The sequence below is a fragment of the Littorina saxatilis genome, linkage group LG17, assembly GCF_037325665.1.
Source record: "Littorina saxatilis isolate snail1 linkage group LG17, US_GU_Lsax_2.0, whole genome shotgun sequence".
NCBI lineage: Eukaryota > Metazoa > Mollusca > Gastropoda > Littorinimorpha > Littorinidae > Littorina > Littorina saxatilis.
In genome coordinates, this window is record NC_090261.1 from 50,877,351 (window position 1) to 50,903,636 (window position 26,286).

The 26,286-nt window shown below is 41.6% G+C and overlaps 2 protein-coding genes across 2 annotated transcripts in view; one reads left to right on the plus strand and one right to left on the minus strand.

The window, feature by feature from the left end:
* Window positions 1-2,338: 2,338 nt before the first annotated feature.
* LOC138953796 (tetratricopeptide repeat protein 7B-like) lies at window positions 2,339-24,124 on the minus strand. The gene is made up of 20 exons (XM_070325705.1): window positions 23,797-24,124; window positions 22,317-22,465; window positions 21,022-21,184; window positions 20,569-20,809; window positions 19,941-20,019; window positions 18,936-19,063; window positions 17,799-17,859; window positions 17,302-17,439; window positions 16,346-16,429; window positions 15,881-15,985; window positions 15,365-15,537; window positions 14,699-14,771; window positions 12,378-12,538; window positions 9,300-9,416; window positions 8,558-8,655; window positions 7,985-8,128; window positions 7,245-7,342; window positions 6,753-6,857; window positions 4,400-4,491; window positions 2,339-3,852 (listed from the first exon to the last, which is right to left on the minus strand). Exons 1-20 carry the CDS (start codon window positions 23,915-23,917, stop codon window positions 3,720-3,722), a joined length of 2,463 nt encoding a protein of 820 aa, XP_070181806.1. The 5' UTR covers window positions 23,918-24,124; the 3' UTR covers window positions 2,339-3,719.
* A 3-nt stretch (window positions 24,125-24,127) lies between these two features.
* Window positions 24,128-26,286, plus strand: part of LOC138953797 (ubiquitin-ribosomal protein eS31 fusion protein) — a 29,477-nt gene continuing 27,318 nt past the window's right edge. Inside the window, exon 1 of the mRNA XM_070325706.1 lies at window positions 24,128-24,170. The gene's annotated coding sequence lies outside the window, so the exon portion shown is untranslated. The remainder of the gene's footprint in view (window positions 24,171-26,286) is intronic.

The following is a 26,286-nucleotide window of genomic DNA, read 5'->3' on the forward strand; positions in this document are numbered from 1 at the left end:
ATTGCATATGCAGTTTCAGTCTGATACTCGTTCTGCAAAGAGTAGGAATTGCTTCAATAAAGATACGTGCAATGTGCTCACATCAAGGCCAATTTTAGTAACTAAATAAATGAGAACTATAAAACATTAAATAGGGAGGGGGCTAAAAGGGGAAGAGAAATACATAGAACAAACAGAGAGTGAAAGAGAGAAAGAAAGGGGGGGGGGGGGGGGGAGATACATTGAGAGAAAAGGAGCCTTCCTACTTGGCAAGGTGGTCTTCTCTTTGAGTCTCGTAACAAATTTGAATACACCAAACACTGTGTTAAAGTCTAAAATCTGCAGTTACATGATTAGACAGAAAACATTTATAGCAACTCAACCCAAAGTTATGCACAGAAAAGCAATAGAAACTATGGAAGGCTAAATTAACGAACCCAATACATTACAAGCATAAGTGTGATATCTTAAAGTAAGCATCCAACTCTCTTACATGCTCTTAATAAGTCAACAAGAGCAACTAGTTAATACATAAAATTACAGCAATTAATAAACATAACAAAAAAACGAACAACAGCTGTAATTAAACAATCTTAACCACAGCAAGCTCAGTGCATACAGAAACAAACACGCACAAAAAGGGGGACATATGATCGTTTGTTTGTTTGTTTGTTGCTTAACGTCCAGCCGACTACGCAGAGCCATATCAGGACGAGGAAGGGGGGGATGAAGGGGGCCACTTGTCAAGCGATTCCTGTTTACAAATGCACTAACCCATTACTTGTGTCCCAGCAGGCTTTAGTAAAACTAAATTAATACCTACTGGAAGATTACCAGTTTCCAGTATGTTAAAATAGGCTTAACCTATCTACTGCTGGACTTACATCAGAACACTAACAGATTAAACTATACATGAATCGCGAGACAAGCGGCAAGAGAAGAGATTTTTGGAAAAAATACAGGTGAATGAGCAAGAAGGCAGAAAAAAGAAAAGAATTCATGAAGAAAAAGAGAGCATGACAGGAAAGAGGAACCAAAAATCTACCTAACAGCAAACTAGAAAGCTCCTGCGGTTCCAAAAACAGGAGGGGCTTTTAATTTCATAACCGCAGTGCCCCACTGCGGGAGGGACATATGATCGGTCACAACTGTATCCATCCAAGCATGATGAATGCCAATGGATTTTTTAATCATGTGCGGAATATTTCGCGTTTAGGAAAATATTATGCCTTACAAGCATCTGCTTTGAACAGTTTCTTTGTGATCTCTGTTCCGGTAACTGCTATCAAAACAAGTCTCTGCTGCCATCTGAGAATTGAATTGCATGCGAGTTGAAATACTCATTGGTATGGAAACAAAAATGTCCCATCAACAATATTGCACATGGTTTGCAAAAATTGGTGTGACTGATCATGGAAAAGTAATGAATCACGTGGAATCTAAGGCAAGGGAATTCCTTATCATCCTGTGAGGTTTCCCTGAATGAATTTCAGGTTGCTTTCTTCTTCGGGAAAATGAGCACTACCTTTCTTTATTTTTATTTTTTTATTTATTAATTCTTTCTTTCTTTTATTTGTTCACATGCATGTATTTGTGGGTTTTTTGAAGACCTGAGACTGTTACCGAGATTTTGATCAATCCGACCTAGTCAGTAGAGCTTGGTTACCAACCAGAAAGGCGCTTTCTCATGCACACAGCCCCTGTTGTCCCTCCCTCTATAAACTTGACTAAACTACATCTCCAATGTAGGGATACTTTTGGCTGGTCCCAAGCATGTCCTTTTGTCAGAGGCAACGCTGTACAGCCATACAGCAACTAAACCAAGCGACAAACAAAACTATTCACATACTCATACTTAGTTCCAAGTGACTCACGATGCATAGTAAGCAGCTAGTGCACCATTACATTACATTATGCGAAACACAGACAAAAAAGGGGTCCTGATTTGGCCTATTATGGTCCGCTGGACCCGAAAAGCAACAGCTAACTAACTAACTAACAGACAAAAAAAGACTAGTACAGTTTAGTCTTCATTACCGCAAATGACTTTGTGGCGCCTCCAAGATCACAGATAAAAACGTCTCCCTTTTTAACAATAAAAACAAGAGGCGAAGCCTTCAAGGCTCACGTAAGAAATCGACAAACAGTAACACAAACTCAATCACTCCGTCACACATACACACACACACACACACAGTAAGCATTGGTGACACTGTGCAAGAAAGAGAGACACTAGATCTAGATCTGTCTGTCTGCATGTAGCCTACTTACAGACACGACTGCCAAATAGTCTCGGCCCGCTCAAAATAACAATGACCGAGACATTCCTTCGCGTGACGTCTAACCCTCTTACGCCATACGTGACGTCTTCAAATGACGAAATGTTAAAGTTTCTACCACAGACATACACACGCACGCACGCACATACGCACATACGCACGCACGCACAGACAGACAAAGTTACGATCGCATAGGCTACACTTCGTGAGCCAAAAACACATAAAACAAAGTTCATATTTACAGTGATATAAATTTGTATCTGTTAAAGCGCATGTCTCCATATCCTCACAGGTCACTGGGAGGTAAGAGCAGGGGAAGGTTATCATGTGGGATTCACATTTTCTATGAACGGCTTTCTTTCTTTCTTTCTTTATTTGGTGTTTAACGTTGTTTTCAACCAGGAAGGGTTATATCGTGTTGGGGAAAGGGGGAAGATGGGATAGAGCCACTTGTCAATTGTTTCTTGTTCACAAAAGCACTAATCAAAAATGTGCTCCAGGGGCTTGCAACGTAGTACAATATATGACCTTTCTGGGAGAATGCAATGTTTCCAGTACAAAGGACTTAACATTTCTTACATACTGCTTGACTAAAATCTTTACAAAAATTGACTATATTCTATACAAGAAACACTTAACAAGGGTAAAAGGAGAAACAGAATCCGGTAGTCGCCTCTTACGACATGCTGGGGAGCATCGGGTAAATTCTTTCTCGTCCCAACCAATATGGGACTCCCCCTAGCCCGCGGGGGGTCTATGAACGGCTGGGTGCATTAACTGATCAAAATACATAAAACAAAACAAACTGACTTAGCTAAAACCAACAGGACAATTGCTGAGAACAACTTTTCAAATCCAAGTTTACAAAAAATCCAATGCCCGACGTACAAGAGAGTAGGCAGGCACTTACAATACCATTATCAGACTGAGTGAAAAAAGTACAGGTCTGTTCTACTAGCAGGCACATCCAGTAATGATCATCGCATGCTGATTAAGCATAACACTTTCGTCTGTGTCCTATTTTAACCATGTCACAATATGAGTATTTGCGATATGCCCAGTGAAAAGGAATGCCAGTGCATGCGAATTCTAAAATCAAAGAATAATATATGCAGTGCAGATATGAGTAAAAAAAATTTTTTTAAAAAACCCACCAACAAACCTTAATGAGAAAGAAACATTTTTAAAAATAAATATCATCATGGATGATTTGTTCAGAAAAAGAGAGCAAAACAAAACAAAGTTTGGACCAGACAGTAACCCCAGACGCTGAAGGATTTGTATAATTAACAACACAAAAAAGATCACCACAGACATTACGAATCCGGATTTCCGGAATATACCGGAAGAATCCCACCCATGCAAATAACACTGAGCAAACTAAAGGAAGTTTGGCTTTCTGGTCAGCAGCACTAAGATGATGTTCAATATGTCTTGTGGTCACTGCATGGTCGGTGGGGGTCACTGCATGAGTCGAGGGAGGACTGTGAAAGGGACGATTGGACTGCTGGCCTCCAGACCGGCGGCGGTTAACTGGCAGTCACTGGAGGCGGATGATTGTCCTAGAGAGTGCAGTACTGTACCCAGTGCGTACCTGAAACGACATGTTTACTGTGTTAAGCATTGCAACTGCACATTGTGAATCATCATTACTGCAATTGTAGACACGATTAATGGTTAATGTTACTAATCTTGAAGGTTTTAAATATCCAGAAATGTTATCTGATCAATCATATCAACACAGAAAGCATAGATTTTATTCCAGTCATCTTCAGCAACAAGCCTGGATTTAGTGCCTTTTCACCTATAATGCAGACTGACTTCAGTGAATACGCTTTACATTCTATACTCAGCCTTCAACAAGATCATATCCATATTCAATGTCTCCTGAAGACAAACTGCCTGTCTCCTCATAACAAAGTGCAGCTGCCTCTAAAAAGAGTAAAAACAACAAATGTGTATTTCATCACTTCTTTTATCATGAATCGTTATCACCATATTGATGGCATTAGTGAGCAAATTTCTCATTACAGCCATCTTCTTATCTTCTCATTGGCTCAGTTGAGTGTTTTAGCCAGCATTAACTGTTGGCATTTATAAGCACTGAAAGACTCACAATTTCAAGATAACTGAAAACTCACCATGATGCATGAGAGGTAGGGTCAGCGTTGATAGCATCACGAAGAATCTTCTCCGCTAGTTTGTCATCTCCTAAGTTGTGTAGTACAACCCCCTAAAATAGGATCACAAAAATGTCTTGATTATTGAGACCTCATCTTAAAAAAAAGGGGTGAAGCATAAAGAGCAGAGGCAGGGTTAGGGATGTCCTGGGGGGCTAAGAAACAAATAGAAATGCAAAAAAACACCAAAAATAAACACACCCAAATTCTAGCTATAATTTAGGTATGAGTAAGTGTGCCTGCGTGCATGTGGGTAGGGTTGGGAGTCTTGCGTTATGAGGAGCCTATGTTTTTATTACATTTAGTCAAGTTTTGACTAAATGTTTTAACATAGAGGGGGAATCGAGACGAGGGTCGTGGTGTATGTGTGTCTGTGTGTGTGTGCGTGCGTGTGTGTAGAGCGATTCAGAGTAAACTACTGGACCGATCTTTATGAAATTTGACATGAGAGTTCCTGGGCATGATATTCCCAGACGTTTTTTTTCATTTTTTGTATAAATGTCTTTGATGATGTCATATCCGGCTTTTTGTAAAAGTTGAGGCGGCACTGTCACACCCTCATTTTTCAATCAAATTGATTGAAATTTTGGCCAAGCAATCTTCGACGAAGGCCGGACTTCGGTATTGCATTTCAGCTTGGTGGCTTAAAAATTAATTAATGACTTTGGTCATTAAAAATCTGAAAATTGTAAAAAAAAAAAAATTTATAAAACGATCCAAATTTACGTTCATCTTATTTTTCATCATTTTCTGATTCCAAAAACATATAAATATGTTATATTTGGATTAAAAACAAGCTCTGAAAATTAAAAATATAAAAATTATGATCAAAATTATGATCAAAATTAAATCGAAATCAATTTAAAAACACTTTCATCTTATTCCTTGTCGGTTCCTGATTCCAAAAACATATAGATATGATATGTTTGGATTAAAAACACGCTCAGAAAGTTAAAACGAAGAGAGGTACAGAAAAGCGTGCTATCCTTCTCAGCGCAACTACTACCCCGCTCTTCTTGTCAATTTCACTGCCTTTGCCATGAGCGGTGGACTGACGATGCTACGAGTATACGGTCTTGCTGAAAAATTGCATTGCGTTCAGTTTCATTCTGTGAGTTTGACAGCTTGACTAAATGTTGTATTTTCGCCTTACGCGACTTGTATGTTTATTTCATTTAAGACCCCCCGCGGGTTAGGGGGAGTCCCATATTGGTTGGGACGAGAAAGAATTTACCCGATGCTCCCCAGCATGTCGTAAGAGGCGACTAACGGATTCTGTTTCTCCTTTTACCCTTGTTAAGTGTTTCTTGTATAAAATATAGTCAATTTTTGTAAAGATTTTAGTCAAGCAGTATGTAAGGGGTGTTAGGTCCTTTGTGCTGGAGACTTGCATTCTCCCAGTAAGGTAATGTGTTGTGCTGCGTTGCGGGCCCCTGGAGCAAAATTTTGATTAGTGCTTTTGTGAACAAGAAACAATTGACAAGTGGCTCTATCCCATCTCCCCCCTTCCCCCGTCGCGATATAACCTTCGTGGTTGAAAACGACGTTAAACACCAAATAAAGAAAGAAAAGAAAGAATTTCATTTAAGTAATTTGCTTAGAAAGTCTGATTCTGTTATTCAAACTCCAAACTACAGTCGAACCTGCCCTTGCGACCACCTCTCCAAAGCGGCACCCTGCCGTCAACGACCATCCCAAAAGATCCCCGACGAGTTCTTTTCCTATATAATTCATCTTCCAGGGCGGGGATGTAGCTCAGTCGGTAGCGCGCTGGATTTGTATCCAGTTGGCCGCTGTCAGCGTGAGTTCGTCCCCACGTTCGGCGAGAGATTTATTTCTCAGAGTCAACTTTGTGTGCAGACTCTCCTCGGTGTCCGAACTCCCCCATGTGTACACGCAAGCACAAGACCAAGTGCGCACGAAAAAGATCCTGTAATCCATGCCAGAGTTCGGTGGGTTATAGAAACACGAAAATACCCAGCATGCTTCCTCCGAAAACGGCGTATGGCTGCCTAAATGGCGGGGTAAAAAACGGTCATACACGTAAAAGTCCACTCGTGCAAAAAAACCACGAATGTACGTGGGAGTTTCAGCCCACGAACGCAGAAGAAGAAGAAGAAGAAGAAGAATTCATCTTCCCATAGCGACCACCTGTCTGTCACAACAACTTTTAATCGATCCCTTGGGGGGGTCGTAATGGACAGGTTTGACGGTATTTACACAGACCCTGCATGCAAAGATTAATGCTTAAGTTCTGCATGGACAAAAACTAGTGAAAGAAGAATCACCAGTGTTAACTTCTACCTTCCCTTACCAGGTGATGCAGACTCTTTGTGTGTCCAGGGTTGATGGCAATGGCATTCTCGTAACAGATTCTGGCCTCCAGGTACATTTTCTTGTGTTCTAACACTCGCCCTTTCTGAAATCACACACAGCACACACTTAAAAACATGTTTGAGAAATTGAGTTATATTAATTCTCAGAACATGAACAAAAAGCCTTAATGAGAAAGAGCCAACAACGCAACAAAAATCATTATGGATAATTTGTTCAGAAACAGAGAGCAATACTTTCATAGTCTTTGGTTAGAAAAGGGAACAAACAAAAAAGCTGACTACCAATCTAGCAAGCATCCTGACATGAGGAAAATACAGAAGGCATAACAATACTCAACTCAACTCAACTCAACTCAACTCAAATTTTATTGGCTTCAATTTTCACATAGAAGAATTTGTCTTGCGCTTGGGATTAAGACATAGGCAGAAAGTAAGAGTATAACATAATATAATGAGACTTGAAAGCTCACCATGAAGTAGACTTGATGTGACAAGGGGAACATGGAACTGGTCTCCACAACACAAGCCTGTGCCTCTGACACCTTGTTCAACACTAGGTACAGTTCCGCTGGAAATGAAACACAATGAAAACGGTCTCATTTACAAGACACACCATGCAACGAAGACTGTACCTTGTATCGCATTTAAGTATTTACACCCCCGGTATAGGGGTGTGTATAGGATTCGGTCAATGTGTTTGTTTGTTTGTTTGTTTGTGTGTTTGTGTTCGCATATAGATCTCAAGAATGAACGGACCGATCGTCACCAAACTTGGTGAACAGGTTCTATACATTCCTGAGACGGTCCTTACAAAAATTGGGACCAGTCAAACACACGGTTAGGGAGTTATTGGTGGATTAAGATTCTACAAGGACTTATAGAGGGACATATTAATGGTCAAAGGGAAATAACCTTCTCAGTTGGTGGCAGTGAGAATGGTAAGGACAGGGGTGTTTTTCCTACCTCGGAGGAATTTCTTGTTTCTGCACAACTACCACAGAATATTGCTTCTAATTCCACATATACACAATACCTGTCCTGAAATACACTACGAAGTTGCACACACCAACAGCAGTTAAGAAGAAAAAAAAACTCAGTAGATTTCACAAGGAAAAGACTTTTAATACCAAATGTGAGGAATTTTTGCTAAAGATGAATGAATGTGTGATTTAGGAACGCATATTTGTCTGCATGCATGGAACACAAGTACCTAGCTGTAGCCAGATTTGCGCCTGAAGTAACCAGGACTGCTGTGAACCAGCGCGCGGCATGTAGGAACTGTTCAGAGACGATGCAACTTCTGATAACGCTCGCTCCATTCTTGACGCTGCCACTGACTCCGCCCGTATGGAACCTGTGGTGGAAAAATATGATTTCAATTTATTCTACCTCACAGATGAACAATCTGGCAAGAAGACTTCTTTTTTATCCTATTACTTAGGTATTGAGTGCAAGCTATCTTTGCACGCTCATCAGCATCAACATCATCAATATTATGAGAACATCAACAATTTAATAAAGTCAATAAAATTAACATCTTCAATTACAAGAACCTGCATGATTTGCCAAGTCCATCAAAGAAGCAGTTCAATACACTCCTCTGCCAGCTATTTTGAAAGGTGGACAAGTGGAATTATCCAAAAGGAGGGGAATACATGTACACAACAGGAAAGACAACAAAAAAAGTCAAATAAAATAAAAATCTGAATCTGCATTTGTATGATTGACAATTATTACATTTTAAAAACTCAAGTAAAACTGCAACCAGCCCTTACCGACTTACCTGACCCTCTATCGCTGAACTCGTTCATAGTCAGCTGTGCCAGACTGCGTTTGTCAAAGGTGTTCCTGTCCACCGCTCTTGATCGCCCGTCAGAATCCCTGTTGTGACAAACTTTACTACACTTTTTGATAAGACGGCAGTTAAGCAGAGGCATACAGGTTCTTAAACAGAAAGCTTCTCTGCTGATAATAAAGCACAATTCATGGAAATAAACATTAACTCTTAACATAAACACTATAAGCTTATACAAGCTTATAACGTAGCTTGTTGTTGATTCTAACCATGCTCATTATCTATTATATCTATGAATTGTTGAATTAAACACTGTTTAAACCAACATTAACTCTTGCACTTTAGTGGGAAGAAAGTAGACGTGTTTTCTCCACTGATTTTTACCATGAGTAAAGGGAAGTAATCAAATAGTATCTGCTTGCAGGCAAGTGTACCACTTTCATCATTCCAAGTAGAACCTTTTTGCACACACTAATAACTACAAGATCAAAGAGAACCTTTTACATTAAACACTCCAGGTCAAATGAAAGGTCAAACTTAAAGCCTGCACTTTCGCATATCCAAAAAATAATACATGTAATAATTTGACAGATCATTTCAGATATACGAAAGGTTTTTTAAAATAAAACATCCAGAGCAAAAAACAGGTAATTAAAAACTAAACCTGACAAAGCAAGCCTCTTTGTTCTAATACACTACAACAGTACTGACATGCTATATACCCACTCACACATCATCCTCAATCTCGTGGATGTCTTTCCACAGTTTCATCATCCGCCGACAGCTGGTGAGGGCTTCTTCTGGTCCAAGCAACACCTCCTCTAGCTTGGACTTGGTCAGAAGCAAGCTGGGAGATACAAATCAATGATCAAAAACAAGTACACACACCAGTGCTTGATATGGCACAAGACGGGCGCAGTGGCATGGTGGTAAGATGCCGGCCTCCTAATCGGAAGGTCGTGTGTTCGAGTCCCGGTCCCTGCCGCCTGGTGGGTTAAAAGTGGAGATTTTTCAGATCTCCCAGGTCAACTTATGTGCAGACCTGCTAGTGACTTAACCCCCTTCATGTGTACACGCAAGCACAAGACCAAGTGCGCACGGAAAAGATCCTGTAATCCATGTCAGAGTTCGGTGGGTTATAGAAACACGAAAATACCCAGCATGAGAGATGTTCAACGTGCGGGCTACCTCACCTGCCTTGACCTCTCACCAATTCATTGTAAAGCGCTTAGAGAACGTCAACCGCTCTATAAATCTCCCATATCATTATTATTATTAAGACGAAAGCAGAAAATCTTTGACGCGTTGACCATCGAAGTGGTGAAGCCAAGCAGACTTTGTAGAGTCTTGTAGACTTCCAGGTCCAGGAATGAAAACAACAAGAGGCGAAGCCTTCAAGGCTCACGTAAAAAATCGACAAACAGTAACACAAACTCAATCACTCCGTCACACATACACACACACAGTGAGCATAGCAGTGACACGGTGCAAGAGTGCGAGACACTAGATCTAGATCTGTCTGTCTGTCGCCTACTTTACTTACGGGGACACGACTGCCAGATTGACAGATCGACACTGCGCTTTCGACAGCGCTTCCTCGCGCAGACACTGGGAAACACGCTGTGCAGATTAACCTGTAGGAAATCTCCTTTGGTATCTTCTTTATCTATTTTTCTGGAGCTACGAAACCGAACAATGTGAAATCGTCTTCTCCGAATCAGCGAACTGCAGCTTGGTGATAACTATATCTATACCACAATCCTTCACGCGATCTGACCTAACCTTGACCCCAGACCTGGTCTACATACCACACACGACACAAACCAGTCAGCTGTTTTTACCCCCCAAAACCCCCCACCACCCGTTTTCTTTGGATACACACTTTAACTACATACGTGCCGACGAAATGTTGATCATTGCTTCAATATTTTAAAGCTGTTGCTTGGATAATAACCAGGTAAAATTAGTATTTCGGTGTTCAGTCAAATGTTAAAGTTTCTACCACAGACATCTATATATATATACGACTTGTGTCTGTGTGTGTGTGTGTGTCCGCGATGCACGCCCAAGGTTCTCGATGGATCTGTTTCAAATTTGGTGGGCATATTCAGGTAGACCCCGGACACAACCTGCTCGATGAGATATTTCAACACGTGCTCTCAGCGCGCAGCGCTGAACCGATTTTGGTTTTTCTCTGGATCCATTCCCAGTAACTCTTCCTTATCTTCTCCAGTGTTTTCAGCGTTTATCTCCCTTCCTTCGTGTGCCGTCAATCCATATTCCCGTTACTACGTTACTATTTTTAGAATGTCACTGCACTGTCCAGAACGCTTTCATTGCACCCGTAAGTTGTCCTTACTGTAAAAGTGAAAAGGTCGAATCAATTTATAGCCACGCGAAAAATACACTGTCATCTATCTCTACATGAAATGTTCAGGCCACTGAATCATTTTCGTGCTGTTCCCATTCCACCTGGGAGGGACCTAAGCTTGGCGGGTCCATGGTTCGGAACTTTGGGGACAAAGTTCATTCAAAGGGGGTCGAGTGTGACAGGGAGACTACCGTCGCCCTTCACAGCAGACTCTGCAGAGTTGTTCGCCTTAGAAGTTGTGGGCTTTCCTTGCATGTACCCGTAAGTTGTCCTCACTGTAAAAGTGCAAAGGTCGAATCTATTTATCGAAAAATCCACTGTCATCTATCTCTATATATTTATACTAGATGAATACCCGCTTCGCCGGGTACGGCTTCGCCGGGAAGAAGTCGAGCCTAATACCCGGCTGTGCCGGGGACCTGGCTTTGCCGGGTGTACGCCGGCTTTGCCGGCGCACCGCACGAAGGAAGGGAAATAAACGTGCAAAACACTGGAGAAGAGTAAAAATAGTATAACGGGAATGGATTGAGCGTTGTCGACAGTGACCTTCTAAAAATAGAAACGGGAATATGGATTGACGCCACACGAAGGAAGGGAGATAAACGCTGAAAACACTGGAGAAGATAAGGAAGAGTTACTGGGAATGGATCCAGAGAAAAACCAAAATCGGTTCAGCGCTGCGCGCTGAGAGCACGTGTTGAAATATCTCATCGATGAGGTTGTGTCCGGGGTGTAGCTGAATACGGTCTCCAAATTTGAAAAAGATCCACCGAGAACTTTGGCTTGGCATCGCGGACACACACACACACACAGACAGACACAAGTCGTATATATCTATAGATAGATAGATATATACGGCTTCTGTGTCTGTGTGTGTGTGTGGAGGCAACACCTGTGGATTGTAGAGTTCTGTTTGTGATGGGGTCTGGCGGCTTTTGTCTGTCTGTATGTTCTGGCATTTGAGAAGCCATAACAGATAATATAGGGCTTAGAAATAAGCTCTAAAATTCTCAATCCCGTTTGAGAGGACTTCGCCTTCAAAGGTGATTGTGGTGAACCGCCACGCTGTCTGTCTCTGTCTCGCGATTCACCCCGGCGAAGCCGGGTATTCCTCTAGTACATACATACATACGCACGCACGCACGCACAGACAGACAAAAGTTAGCATCGCATAGGCTACACTTACGTGAGCCAATAATAGAACCCACGCAATCAGGTGTATTCTTGACAGAACCTTAAAAGAAAGAGAGACAAGGATAACAGGATTCATAAATTTCAGGAGGCGGAACATGGGCTTTCAGGAGACTAAAAATTAGATTTCACTGGCAGGAATCCTCAAAAAGGAGGTTGAATTCAATCGCTAACACATATATATATGGAACTTGTCCACTGGCCTAATTGTAACATTTGAAAATATTCAAATGTGAAAGCCGTTACCTGAGATTTTCAGGGTATTCCTCGAGCGCAGCATGAATCAGCATGAGGGCCTCTTCATTCTGTTTCTGAGCCGTTAGCAGTAGAACCAAGAGATGCAAAGAATGGATGTGGTCGCTTTGGTACATCAATGCCATTTGAACATGGTGCATGGCCTCTGGGATCTGTTGGTGCAATCAAAATCCATTTTTTTAATAAATATCTTAAACAGTTAAAGATGCCATCCTAGATCCTTCCCCGCGCACAATCATGGTTTCTGCTGCAGATCTGTCCAGACTTCTATATGTAATAAGAGCAACCTTTCACGTGGGATTCATACCACAAATCCACATCTTGCCTACTTTCTGTGCAGAACGATGTTGTTTTCTGAATTCCACAGACTGACATGGAAGTCAGTTACAAAATGAGTTCAACCCAAATTGTAATTCAATCAAGTTTGCATTTTAATGAAACAGATCCTGTGATTGGTCAGAATGCCCCAACTCATTAAAAATTACCGGTCATCAATTGTCGATAACCACTCGCTAAAAAATCCATCAACATCCTGCTGGTGAGGCGCATTGATACAGCCTCAACTAGTCTCGGTTAGCTTTGAGGGTCATTTTACAAGTAGGAAATATGAAGGCCAACGAAATACCGAGAACATAAGGTATGCGAAGTGATGACGTCGAATACGTGACGTAAGTTGATGCATGAATTCTTCCGGACTACGTCAGTCAATTCCAAAGATCGCTTTTGTGATGAAAAGAATTTGTTTTAGAGTTTGCTGTCCAGAAACCCGTCAAAAAAGAAGGGAAAATGTGTGTGAAAGAAAACAAAACAGGAGCAGAGTGATACGATAGGAATACAAGGACATATTTCTTGGGACTTGACCCTTGCAGGTAGGTGGACTGAAAGTAGTGTGTGAACAGAACAGAACCAATACTGTCTGTTTACAACCGCATGAAAGCAGGAAAGAGATCGTCGTCAGATTGAATTACAATAACATTAACAGGCTTCCATTTGAAACTTCTCGGTCTTCATCGTGGATTAACGCCCTCCCAAAGTCGAATTGAAGCCCTCCGTCGCTTCGCTCCGTCGGGCTTCAATTAGCTTTTGTCGGGCGTCAATCCCCGATGAAGACCTCGAAGTTTCAAATGGAAGCATGTTAATGTGTAAATGTCCGCTGCACAGGAAGTAGCCAGGCTGATGATGTTGTGGCATGTGTTAACGCTGAAGGATGCTCCTATCGTCATAAGTTAACGCTGAAGGATGCTCCTATCGGCATGTGTTAACGCTGAAGGATGCTCCTATCGGCATGTGTTAACGCTGAAGGATGCTCCTATCGGCATGTGTTAACGCTGAAGGATGCTCCTATCTCATGTCAAACCCTGGACAGATTTGTGAAGGTGAACATGATAGAAGAATGTACCACAGGAGCTTGTATCCAACCACCGGTCGATAATTATTTACTCCTGCATGCTTATTATTTACTGCTGCATGCTTACCCTTACTACTACTATTTAGTAGTAAATAGTAGTAGTAAATAGTAGTAGTAAGGAGACTGTAATAAGGAGTAAATAAATGGAATAAGGAGTAAATAATGATCGACCAGCGATTGGATACAAGCTCCTGTGAATGTACCTTCAAGTTTCAGAGACCAAAGGGAAAAATAGTATAACGGGAATGGATTGAGCGTTGTCGACAGTGACCTTCTAAAAATAGAAACGGGAATATGGATTGACGCCACACGAAGGAAGGGAGATAAACGCTGAAAACACTGGAGAAGATAAGGAAGAGTTACTGGGAATGGATCCAGAGAAAAACCAAAATCGGATACATAAACAAAACCATAAACAGATACAGTCGTTGCTCTACACCAGTCTCTCTTGTCCCAAGAGCCCCCCGACTACTCTCTAGCTACAAACCATGCATGTCAAGTGGATGTTCAGACCGAAATACCGGAAACAGTTTCCTGAGAAAGGAAAAATCGCACTGGCTTGCAAATTGCACCAAACACACATAAAAAACAAAATGATGGAGAAGCAAATGGCCGTAAGCTTGAAATACAAAATAAAAGCTGAGGGCAACTCTTCATAATAACATCTCTTTGTGCTTACTTGGCTTTTGCCTGGTGAGGGATAAAATATGAAAACAGACTGAAAATGACGTATCTCTAAGAGCATAGCTAACTTTCTTGTGCTTAATAGCCTTTTGCATTGTAAGCGATGAACCATGAAAACATGGAAATGATGTATCTGTCTCAGTGACAGTGTACCTGACTTGTGCTGGCTTGGCTTTAACCTACAGTGATGAAATACAAAAATAGTTTTAAAATGTTGTACCTGTCTGAGAATAGCCAGCTGTAGTCCAACATGGAAAGTAGCCAGGTGATCCTTAGGGTCTAACTGATGTGCTCTGAAAGGTTGAAGAAACCGTCAGCCATCATCATGGAATAAACCGTATGAGTCAATGTTCTGTCACAGTGCGTTCAATGCCTTACACATCAACATGAGAACAGAAACAACAGAGATCTGAGGAGGTAATATTTATCGCAATAAACGACAATTTCTCAAACCTTTTTAAAGTTAATCCTCATTTCTTTTGAGAAACAAAAGACTAATTTGCAGTTGCAGATGCATGTGGCAAAGATAGAGATTTTGTTTTGGTTTTTTTTTGGACCTCAGTTGCATGCAAGGCTGCTTGATAGAGTTAACATTTCTTCCACAGACTGTAGGTGTCACAATAAATTTCCACTCTGCACAAAAAGCAGCCAGCCTGTTGATTTTCGATATGCAACCAAGTGAAAAGATGCTCTTATTTCATGTAAAATCATGGACAGTTATATGGTGGTTCACAAGATGATTTAAACGTGAAGAAAGTTACATTTAAACATCACAAGCTCAGCCAAGGCATCTGAGCACTAAAATATCCTGTTGAGGTCACACAAAAAATACATGTAAATAAAATAAAAAGGGAGAGGGGGCACCGATCAACAGCACAAAACTTACTGCTTGAAAGACGAGAGTGCCTCTGCATACAATGACCTGCGTTCTGCCTGAACTCGAACCTCCATAGCGTGCATGCTGAGACCAATACCCAAAGCCAGATGGGCACGCGGCAACAGTGGATGATCGTTGCCGATGTTGATGGCTTTTTTGGACCACTCGATCCCTTTTTCGTACTGCAAACACAAAAAATATGACAGCGTTTGGACAGGGTTCCCTGCGCTTGTGTACATTTTTATGCTGAACAATACAGTAAGCATTGAAAATTGTTCCTTCCTTCAGGCTAATGTGTTCTCAAATTCAAAGGTGTCTGTGAGTGCGAGAATACAAACACAAACACATGCATGTGTGGACAACACACACACACACACACACACACACACACACACACACACACACACACACACACACACACAATTATGCACAAACATGAACACACACATGAAACATTCATAAAAATGTCCACAGGCTCCCAATCCCCACAAACATAATGGCCCAGTGTTTTATCCATTTTCTCACCATGTGCAGATATTCGTAGCAGAGCTTGGCAGCCTGCAGCGGAACCACTGGATTTCTGGGCTTTAATTTATGACATTCCTTCAGCACAAGTAATGCTCTGGCGTACTGCAAAGAATTCAGACAAAACAAATAAGGCATGGTATAAGCAGACACATTCACATAATGTAAAACAAGAAGAAAAATCTGATAAATGTACATAGTATAACACCATGAAAGAAAGGAAAAGAAGCAGAGTCTGTGAATCACTGAATGTATATAGTGCAAACATGACTGTACCTGAAAGCAGCAGCATTCTTCTATCATCGGTCAATTCTTAAAATATATCAAATTAACTGAACAATGCAAGGAAAACGTTACAAAGAACAGACACGGCCTTCTAAAAAGACTGCTTACCAAATGCTAACTCTGATATATACATTATCAATCTAAAAATATAACAAAACAGCTTTCGCTGATTGCACTCACCTTTCCTGCACAAATCAAGGAGTTAGCCAGCTGGTGCCATATGTGGAATTCTTCATATGAAAACCTCAAGGCTCGGTCAAAAGACTGTAAGAAAAACAAACAACAAGAAGAGCAAACGCTCGATCGAGTCACTTTCGCAGTTCTGAATATTATATGAGGCATCAGATGGACAGGAAGAAATTGCTATTCACAACACAATGAGTCACGTTCACATAAAATTTGAGCCCGGTCACTTTTATAGTTTCCGAGAAAAGCCCAACGTTAAGTTGTGTGTTGCCGAACAGAAAAGGCTAGTTATCTCCCTTGTTTTTCTGATAACGTTCGTAAAAGGCTACAGATGTAAATACTTTGATGTAAAGAATAATCCTACAAAGTTTCAATCACATCCGATGAACTTTGTCAAAGATATAAAATGTCTAATTTTTCCTTTGACGCTGACCTGTGACCTTGAAAAAGGTCAAAGGTCAACGAAACCATCGTTAAAGTGTAGAGGTCATTGGAGGTCACGACTAAACAAAATATGAGCCCGATCGCTTTGATAGTTTCCGAGAAAAGTCCAACGTTAAGGTGGTGTCTACGGCCGGCCGGCCGGCCGGCCGGACAGACTAACCGATTACATAGAGTCACTTTTTCTCAAGTGACTCAAAAATTGAAGGAAACATGGAATTTGTCCAGAAAACAACAAAAACACAGCTGAGCTGTAGCAAAAAGGAAAAGAATGAAAATAAATAAAGCTTAACGGTCACACACACACACAACACCCCCACATAGAAAATCTCTCTTCCTCTCTCTCCCTTCCCCCCTCTCTCTCACACACACACACACACACACACACACACACACACACACACACACACACACACACACACACACACACACACACACACACACACACACACACACACACATTATCTGTCTCTCTCCCTGAATCACCCATACAGTGGTAAACCACACACCTCACACAGCAGTTGGAACTGTGCGCGACGGACCAGCATGATGGTCAGAAGGTCGTAGATGGAACAAGTATTGGCAAAGGCCAAGCTTCGTGTGACCTTCACCTCTTCTGACCGGTCAAGGACAGCCTCTCTTGTTGCCTGGACAGAAAAAAATGCAAAGGTTATTATCTGTGAAGTTATGTCGCATTGTATTTAACTTCAACGAAACTTTACTTAACAAACCAACAAAATCCAACATAAGAAAAAACAAAACTTCAGAAAAGGAACTCTACACGGGAAAAAATTCTTTACAAATTCGCAAAAAACAGTGACGTTTCATTATATTTAACAGTTTTATGTTATAATCACAAATACAAAACCGTTCAAATTTTTCAAGTACAGACCCCACATTTTAGTTTTCCAAATGTTCTATTGATAATGTCTGTCAATTCATCTCCATTTTCTTACTCCCTCAGTTTTAAGACCTGATTTTATATCAAGCAAAGGAAAATACTCACAATAGCTTCTGCAATGAGCAACAACAGCAATGCTTCCTCACTGACATCTGCTGGTACAAACCTGCAAAGAAAGCAGTATTTTTGTTCACCGCAAGTTTTTTTCCCATCATCCAAATGGGAAGATCGCATAAGACCGTATTCATATATCACCGCACCACATATGCAGTGGCACACTGTCTTTAGAGGATTAAGCATAGTGGCATGAACTCATTGCTTATAGCAGAGAAATTATTCTTCACCCAATAAAATTCAAGAAAAGTGTCCCAAATGCATGGAAGCTGTTCCAAAATATCAAACTTTACAGACAGAGAGAACAACGGGCACTGTGGCGGGGTGGTAAGACGTCGGCCTCTTAATCGGAAGGTCGAGGGTTCGAATCCCGGCCGCGGCTGCCTGGTGGGTTAAGTGTGAAGATTTTTCCGATCTCCCAGGTCAACTTATGTGCAGACCTGCTAGTGGCTTATCCCCCTTCGAGTGTACACGCAAGCACAAGACCAAGTGCGCACGGAAAAGATCCTGTAATCCATGTCAGAGTTCGGTGGGTTATAGAAACACGAAAATACCCAGCATGCTTCCTCCGAAAGCGGCGTATGGCTGCCTTAGGCCTAAAAAAAAAATAGGTGTGGTTACGGTAACCCGACCTACCCTATTTTTAGGGGCCGATCCTATAACTTTTTATTACATTTGTCAAAAAAAAATAAAAAATAAACGAGTGCAAAAAACGCAATGAAAGCGAAAGCGACCGTGTCGCACACTTATTTCCCTGTCAAGTAGGTTTAATTTGTACACATTAGAAAAAAAAGTTTAAAAAAAAAAGTGATTGCCTACCTACCTACCCTATTTTTTTGTGGCTATGTTACCGTAACCACACCTACTTTTTTTTTTGGCCTTAACGGCGGAGTAAAAACAGTCATACACGTAAAATTCCACTCGTGCAAAAACACGAGTGTACGTGGGAGTTTCAGCCCACTAACGCAGAAGAAGAAGAAGACAGAGAGAACTGTGGGTGTGCTTGAGGCAAAACTGTGCTGAAAAGTGATAATTTTGCCTTTGAAATTGTATTCAGTCCGTAAACTATGTTTGTGTGGCCTAGGGACATAATCAAATGGCGGAATGTTCTTGAACTTTACACTTTACCTTTCACCAGAGTAGACATGAGGTTTGGGTCCCTTGGCTTGCGTGCTGCGCGACATCAGGTCTATGGGTTTGTAGGTTGTCTCACAGACTCCTCGAATCAGGACTTCCGCCAAATGGCGGGCTAATATCTGAAAATCATGCTAAATGATAGGTTCTGCTGGATAAAACTTGCAAAGAATAAAAATGACAAAGAAGCGAAAAGTACAAATCCAAAACAAAAAAATCATGAAGTTCTAAAATAAAAAAATTTTTTATACAAAATATAAAAAACGAAGTGCCCCCCAAAACAACACAGAAGAAACAACGTCAACTTATTTTTTCATGGAGCAATAATTCATAGTAAATAACTCTACGGTTTTTTTTGTACGCCACCTGTCAGAGGTGAGGAGCTGTTTCTGATAGGGGGTGGCCACTGCTGTCTCCTGCGAACCTTAGAGTTTTTATGTGGCTATTTATTTCAATCAATCAATCAATCAATCAATCAATATGATGCTTATATCGCGCGTATTCCGTGAGTTCTAAGCGCAGGGAGTTTTAAAAAAAATGTTTTTACATTTTATGCAACTTATATCGCGCACATATTCAAGGCGCAGGGATTTATTTATGCTGTGTGAGATGGAATTTTTTTACACAATACATCACGCATTCACATCGGCCAGCAGATCGCAGCCATTTCGGCGCATATCCTACTTTTCACGGCCTATTATTCCAAGTCACACCGGTATTTTGGTGGACATTTTTATCTATGCCTATACAATTTGGCCAGGAAAGACCCTTTTGTCAATCGTGGGATCTTTAACGTGCACACCCCAATGTAGTGTACACGAAGGGACCTCGGTTTTTCGTCTCATCCGAAAGACTAGCCCCAACTCACTCCTCTTTGACTGGCCTTGCCTCCAATGGTGATTTGAGTGTTCCATGCACATGGTTGCAAACTGAATACATGACACATTGTTCATGTTGATGCGCTAATATAAGTAATGTATCATTAAAAAAAAAACTAACCAGTCTGACGTGTTGAGTACAGCGACATTCCACTGCTCTCAGTATTTCTCTGAAGCGATTCACACCTCTGTCTATCTCACTGGGAAAAAAAGGAAAAGAAAAGCACTGGAATAGACAATGTTCAGAAATAACTCTTTTGGGTTTGTATGGGTTGTGAAAGAGTGAATACTCTTGGACCCAATGAAGCAAACTTTCCCACATGACACAAGCCAGTCAGTAGCGAGGGGTGTGTCTTCACATGTGGACAAGGAGCATGTATGAAGACACACCCCTTGCCAGTGACTGGCCTGTAATGTCACCTGGGAAAGTTTGCCTCGATATTTCCAAGAGTATTCTCTCTCACAATACATACAAATCCGCCAGAGTTATGTCCGAAAATTGTCTATATTAAAACACACACCAACCTTATCCCACCTGTACTACACCACCATCCCACTATCCAATCCTCACCATAACTACCACACTACAAAAACCTTCCACCAACTCACCCATTCTTCACATGAGCGAGAGGGGACCGCTGTTTTCCCTGGTCAACCCACGGCTCAGTGTTTACTGACAGGCACAACATGCACACCCTTTCCCACTCCTATGCCACCACCATCTATACACAAACCTTCGTCCAACTCACCCGTTCTTCATGTGAGCAAGAGGTGCCTGCTGTATGGCCTGATCGACCAGTGGACCCAACCCTATGTCTGTCATAGACAGACTGGAGGTGGACAAATTGGGAGTGACGCCTTTCTCAAGCTCCTGCATGTACAGGATGGCAAGATCTCCCGCCTTCTCATAGCAGCTCAGGATGCTCTGTTCGTGTTCCGCCGCCTTGAATTTGCTGCTACTCGGTGCGGCTATTTTTTCAAGGCAAAACCCTGTTGAGAGGGGAGACCTTGATTAAGAATCAGGTTTCTAGACTGATTGAACTTTTCCACGTGTCAAAACTATTCAATGTGAATACGTAGCTATGTAAAACATATTCGAAAAGAAAATGATGTCATGAATTCTTAGGAAACACACACAAACATGCATCAATCAATCACAGTTTCAAGTTTCAACACACACATCACCTACTAGACATACATACCTTTGACAGCATAGGACTCGGCCACAATGTGGAAGAGTCGCGTGTGCGCAGAGGTGAGAGCGATGTTATGCAGATCAACACGATTCAGCAAGTCTAGAGCCTCCTGGTATGATCCATAAGTGTACAGCAGTTTTGCAAGCAATAACTGAGCCTGGATTGTAATCTGTACAAAACAACATTGACAACAATCAATGGACTATCAGCCTAATCAGGTAAGGAGACCTTTTCTCTACAAGCAGGGGTCGACACTAACTTATTTGGCCTGGGCCCCAGAGATGGAAATTGCTGGGGCGGAAACCAACAATCTGGGGCCCACTCTCACTATTCACGTGCGGCAATGCATTGTCTGTTTTTCTTCATCGTACTGAAGCCAGGGAAATTCTTTCAACCATTTGACATTGAAATTACGACAGCGCTTCGCGCTTTTGGCTGCATCGGTCTCCTTTTTTCATTTCTCTCCACCCTGTTCTTCATCTTCATTTCCATGTCTTTTTACACCAGGGATGTGTCGCCACATTTTGCGTTTGGCATTTGAAGGCGATACTTATCTCTCACGCTAAAGAGCGCAATCTGGGAGTTATTTCCCTTGCGGCATTGTCCTTCGACGATTTCAATGGTTTTTTTTCTTGACTGCGGCATTGATCGTAACGCAAATTTCAGTGACGACTTTGACTGGCGATTTTTAGTGATTGGCTCTGGCATTAGAATTTTCGGTTTGTCATTGTTGGAATTTATCCTGGGGCGGAGTGGGCCCCAAGCTTCGGCAATGTTTGGGGCGGAACACAAAACTCTGGGGCGTTCCGCCCCCCGCCCCCGCTAGTGTCGAACCCTGACAAGGGTATTTCAAGTCTTCTTTTAATAAATACAGGACCAAGCCAAAGTAAAAGAATAGTGTACGGAACAGTTGATTTCACAGATGTTAGAGAATTGCGCCCCTTAAAAAAATAAGGCACACCATAAAACCAAGTTGGTTTAAATGTACGGTGATCTGCCACACACATGAATTTAAACACTGCCAAAACACACATAGTCAACGACCACTGCAGTGATAATTCTGGCAGAAAATAAGCTCTGATATGTGTATATTTTTAAAAGATAAGGGCATTGTATTTAGTGAACAATGCACAAACAACACATTGGGGTGCAAATGGGGCTGGGGGTGCCGGTGGTAGATCAGATGGAATTGTCCAACTATTTTGATGCCACAGCGAGGTATGAAATGATGACTTGGAAACTGTAAGGCTGTCACCAAGCAGTAGAATTCAGACCCTTTAGTTTGAGTATCTAGTACTTACTTTTCCACCGGCCTGGCTGGCCCTGTGAAGCTGATCCTCTGCTGCCCTCAGCTGCACCTTGGCCTTGTTGTGGCTCTTCTCATCTGGGACGTTCTCTTGAAGGAACTCTTCCAGCTGACTCTCTCCATACACCAGCAACACCAGTGAAGCTGAAATCATGATTCAGGGAGTTTCATTTTCAACGTTGCAAGACGTGTCTCTAAAAAAAACATGAGCTTTGCCTCCTGTCGCAGTGGTTTCATTGGATTGATGGAACTTTATTTTCCAAGGATAGAGGTTTAAGGCTACGCCGTTTCTTACAACCTGTCCTTAAATCGAATACAAAATTCTAATAATGATAAAAACAAAAAAAGACATATATATAAGCAAACACATGAACAAACAAGCAAACAAACAGCACAACGACAAAATAAAATAGGGACAAGAAAAAGAAAATTTTCTACAAATTAAGCTCAGCGAGTTTATCAAACTTATCAATGCTTAAACCTAGCAGGAAGCCAGTAGAAATGGAAACAGATATGAATCATAGGTAGCATTGCAGGCGTTCCAGAATTTAAGGGTTCTTGAGAGGGCAGGGATTGGCTTGGGTTTTGTCCACTAGAGGTCCATTGACTGACTCAGCCATGAATCAATAGTCATTTTGCAAACCAATCAGTCAAGAAAAATTTTTTCCTTCCGCCACGCGACTGCCGCAATTGTGCATTACGGCAGTGAGGAGAAACTTATGAAACCTGTTTACAATGTACAAATGAGAGGAAAATTCAATTCAATTTTTCATTTCATTGTTTATTTTCCAATGGTCTTACCTGCAACAGTCATTTTTCTTTCCCTTTTTGTTTGTCTGGTCTCCACCATATTTATTTCAATTAAGTAAGGAAGGGGAAAAAAAGAAAGAACAAGACAGCAGTTGTTTTAAGAAAAATCCCAATCTTGCTGCGAGTCCTTTCGTTTACGATTTTCGCCAAAATAAGATGAGCTGACTGACTCTGCTGCATATATATCGGTCAATTGACGGATTAAGACCCATGTGTGTCGGTCTTTTTCAAATTTAAAATGGCAAAAGACCAATGACCGACGCCCAAGCCAATCCCTGAGAGGGCAATATATTGGGCGCTCTGGGAGGCAATGGGTGAAAACATCTGATACACCGCACTTTTACTGTGAGTCTTGCCACCAACAAAGGGTAATAAAAAAAAAAGGCATGAATACTTATAACTCTGTTTGCAATTTGTTAGTGTCAGTGTTGATGGAGAGTTAATCGGCACAAATATAAGTATATATACATATATAATCATAAGTGAGAGAAAACCGCATAAACTACAGGTTTCGGCTAGCAAACCAAGCTCCTATGCAGACTTTTTTCCGCAGAAAGAACGCACAGAGAGAGAGAGAGAGAGAGAGAGAGAGGGGGGGGGAGAAAGAGAGAGGGTACTGAAAATAATACACTTTACTTGCTTCTTCTCAAAAGCAAGGAGCTCACCCAAATCGGAGGATTTATGCTCAATCGATTTTGCTACTTCAACCGCCTTTTTCCAATTAGATTCATTCCGGTATTTCTCTATGTCCGATTCTGTCCTCACATTCTTCGATTTGGAAGACATCTTCGATCACCGGAAGCAGACGAATTTAATAATCTCAGGACCATCGAGATTTCGGAGACAACAATACTGTCGTTAGCTTCTTATTCTAAAACTAATATGAAGAAGGTTATTAATTTATTTGTCAGTATCTGCCAACTTGCTAGCAACAATACCCAATGTGTATTAAAATCCAACATTTTCAGCACGAGACTTGAGGAACCGGAAAAGCTTTCTTGTACGCATGCGCGCCCTTTCCATGCGCCATCATCCTGTGGTAAGTTCACGACAGTCTTGAGTCGAAAATGTTTCCATTTTAGCAAGGTGCAACGAGAGAGTTTGACCAGATATGTACATTCTTTCTTTCCCTTATATCGATATTTGTCGTTGCAATGGTGTTGTACAATGGGTGATGCGCTTATCGCCGTTGATTTTCCTATAATAAAGTCGACCACGAGGGAACGTGTTCCGGCAGCCATGCGGCAGCCATGGCTGCCATTCTTTTCTGCCAGTTTTGCAGTACCTCGCGTGCAGGCAGAGAAGTGTCATATTAGGCCTGAACGGTACCACTGAATAATACGTTTTAACATAAATTGACGAGTTTTGCTAAATGTCCAAGCCCCAGAACCTTCATTTTTGGGTAGGCCTATTGCTAGTACTATTACTGATTGTACAGTGGCACCTGCCCTGACGACCACCTTTTATAACGACCACCTGCACATTACGTCCACCCAAAAGAAACCACGACTTGGTTCTTTTGGCCGTTCTTTTCATATGATTCACCTTTACAAAATGACCAACACCAGAAGGGACTACTTTTACTTAGGCCCTTGGGTAGTCTTGATCACAGGTTTGACTAAGTAATAAGTTAGATAGTAAGTATACATGCGATGCCCGTCAGCTGGACTTTATACCTACTTTTTAGTGTATTTTGACAAACAAAAAGAAATCCTTCAACTTCAGGGAAAATCGCATCTAAAAATGTCTCGCCCTCAAAAGCTGTTGGACCATATTTGGATCACAATTCACATAGGCCCTAGTCATAACCTTCGGTAACAAGAAAAGGTCACATCCTGAACATGATACAATCTTAGGTCAAGAACACCGGTCGGTCAGTTGCACCTGTCCAAAAGAAAATTCCACAAGAGAAGCCAAGACGGTTAACTTCAATCAGAGCTAACAGTAACATTCACTCCAGTGAAACACTGGAAGTAACTGTTTTACCTGTACGTTTTTAAACGATTACAGTCCGTCTCCTTGAAGTGACTTTTTTTCTAAAACAACATCAATGTAACATTGCCACAGTAAACGGCCTCACCACTGCTTTGAGCGCATGCGTGCTGGCAGCCTGCAGTCTGACCTCCTTTCTCACAGAAGATACCAAGTCAAGTGGGCCGTTATTTTCATGGTGCGCGTCAGCCATAAACTAAAGATGACAGTACTCTGGGGAACCAGACGATTGGTAGCGTTAAATAAATGAAGCGACTTTTTTGTCATGTATTATCCATCCACCTCCTTTGATTACCTACTTGAACCAGCGCTTGAAGGGCAAAGATGCATCCATCAGCGATTCAGACAAGAAAAGATAGGTCCAAGTGTGCTTGGAAAAGAGCATCAACGATGAGCAGTTCCCACACCTATGTCTTCAGTCTTTTATGCATATTTTCTTTAAATCTGATTCACTTGATCTGACCCCAGGGCAGTGAAATGTCCGATAGCTTTGACACTTAGGAATTGTCCTATATATTGAAGACTTTAATGGTACATGTTTTTATTATAATTACATATTCTTACTCCGAATCACATGATTTGCATTGACCCACTTCGATGCTTAGGTTATGATAAAAGCTACCCCGTCTAGGTATAAGGGGAGCAACCCCAACTAAAAAAGTGACTGCACCAGCATGACTGACACCCTGGGTTACGTCCCATGAAGCCTACTACGTCATCAATGGTGCTGGTCACGTGATACCCCTTCAATCGACTACTATCACTCAAGGGTGACGGTTGTGTACGCTTTTGCTCTGGCTGGTTTTGTGTCTACGGCACCCTCCGGCCTCGGCCCCCGTCTACTTCTTGCTGGCTTGCAGCTGGTGAGATCGTTCATAGTTTCTTGTATATTTTATTGCTTCTGCTGTGAATTTCGCATGTCTGTTGGACTCTGAAGTTCTCAGCAGTTGTTTGGCTTCCTCATGGTCGCCATTTGCATTAGCACGTTGTCTGGCTTCTGTTGTTTTAGCCGTGTTCGGCTATTAACGCTGTTGTAGCTTGCTTTGTAGCTGCCGTCGGTAGCTGTTACGTATGTGCTTATCTATTTGCGTGCTTGCTTCTGAAATGTTTGTGTCTGTACGGACTTTATTATTTTCAGACGTGTGGCTTCCTCTTTGGTCGCC

Excerpts from the sequence above, each read along its gene's own strand:
- LOC138953796 (XM_070325705.1), bottom strand. The coding sequence starts at position 23,917 with ATGTCTTCCAAATCGAAGAATGTGAGGACAGAATCGGACATAGAGAAA. Across the intron at positions 20,810-21,021 it reads CGAGTCCTATGCTGTCAAAG|GGTTTTGCCTTGAAAAAATA; the intron begins GTATGTATGTCT and ends CCCTCTCAACAG. Across the intron at positions 3,853-4,399 it reads CCTACCTCTCATGCATCATG|GTACGCACTGGGTACAGTAC; the intron begins GTGAGTTTTCAG and ends ATGTCGTTTCAG.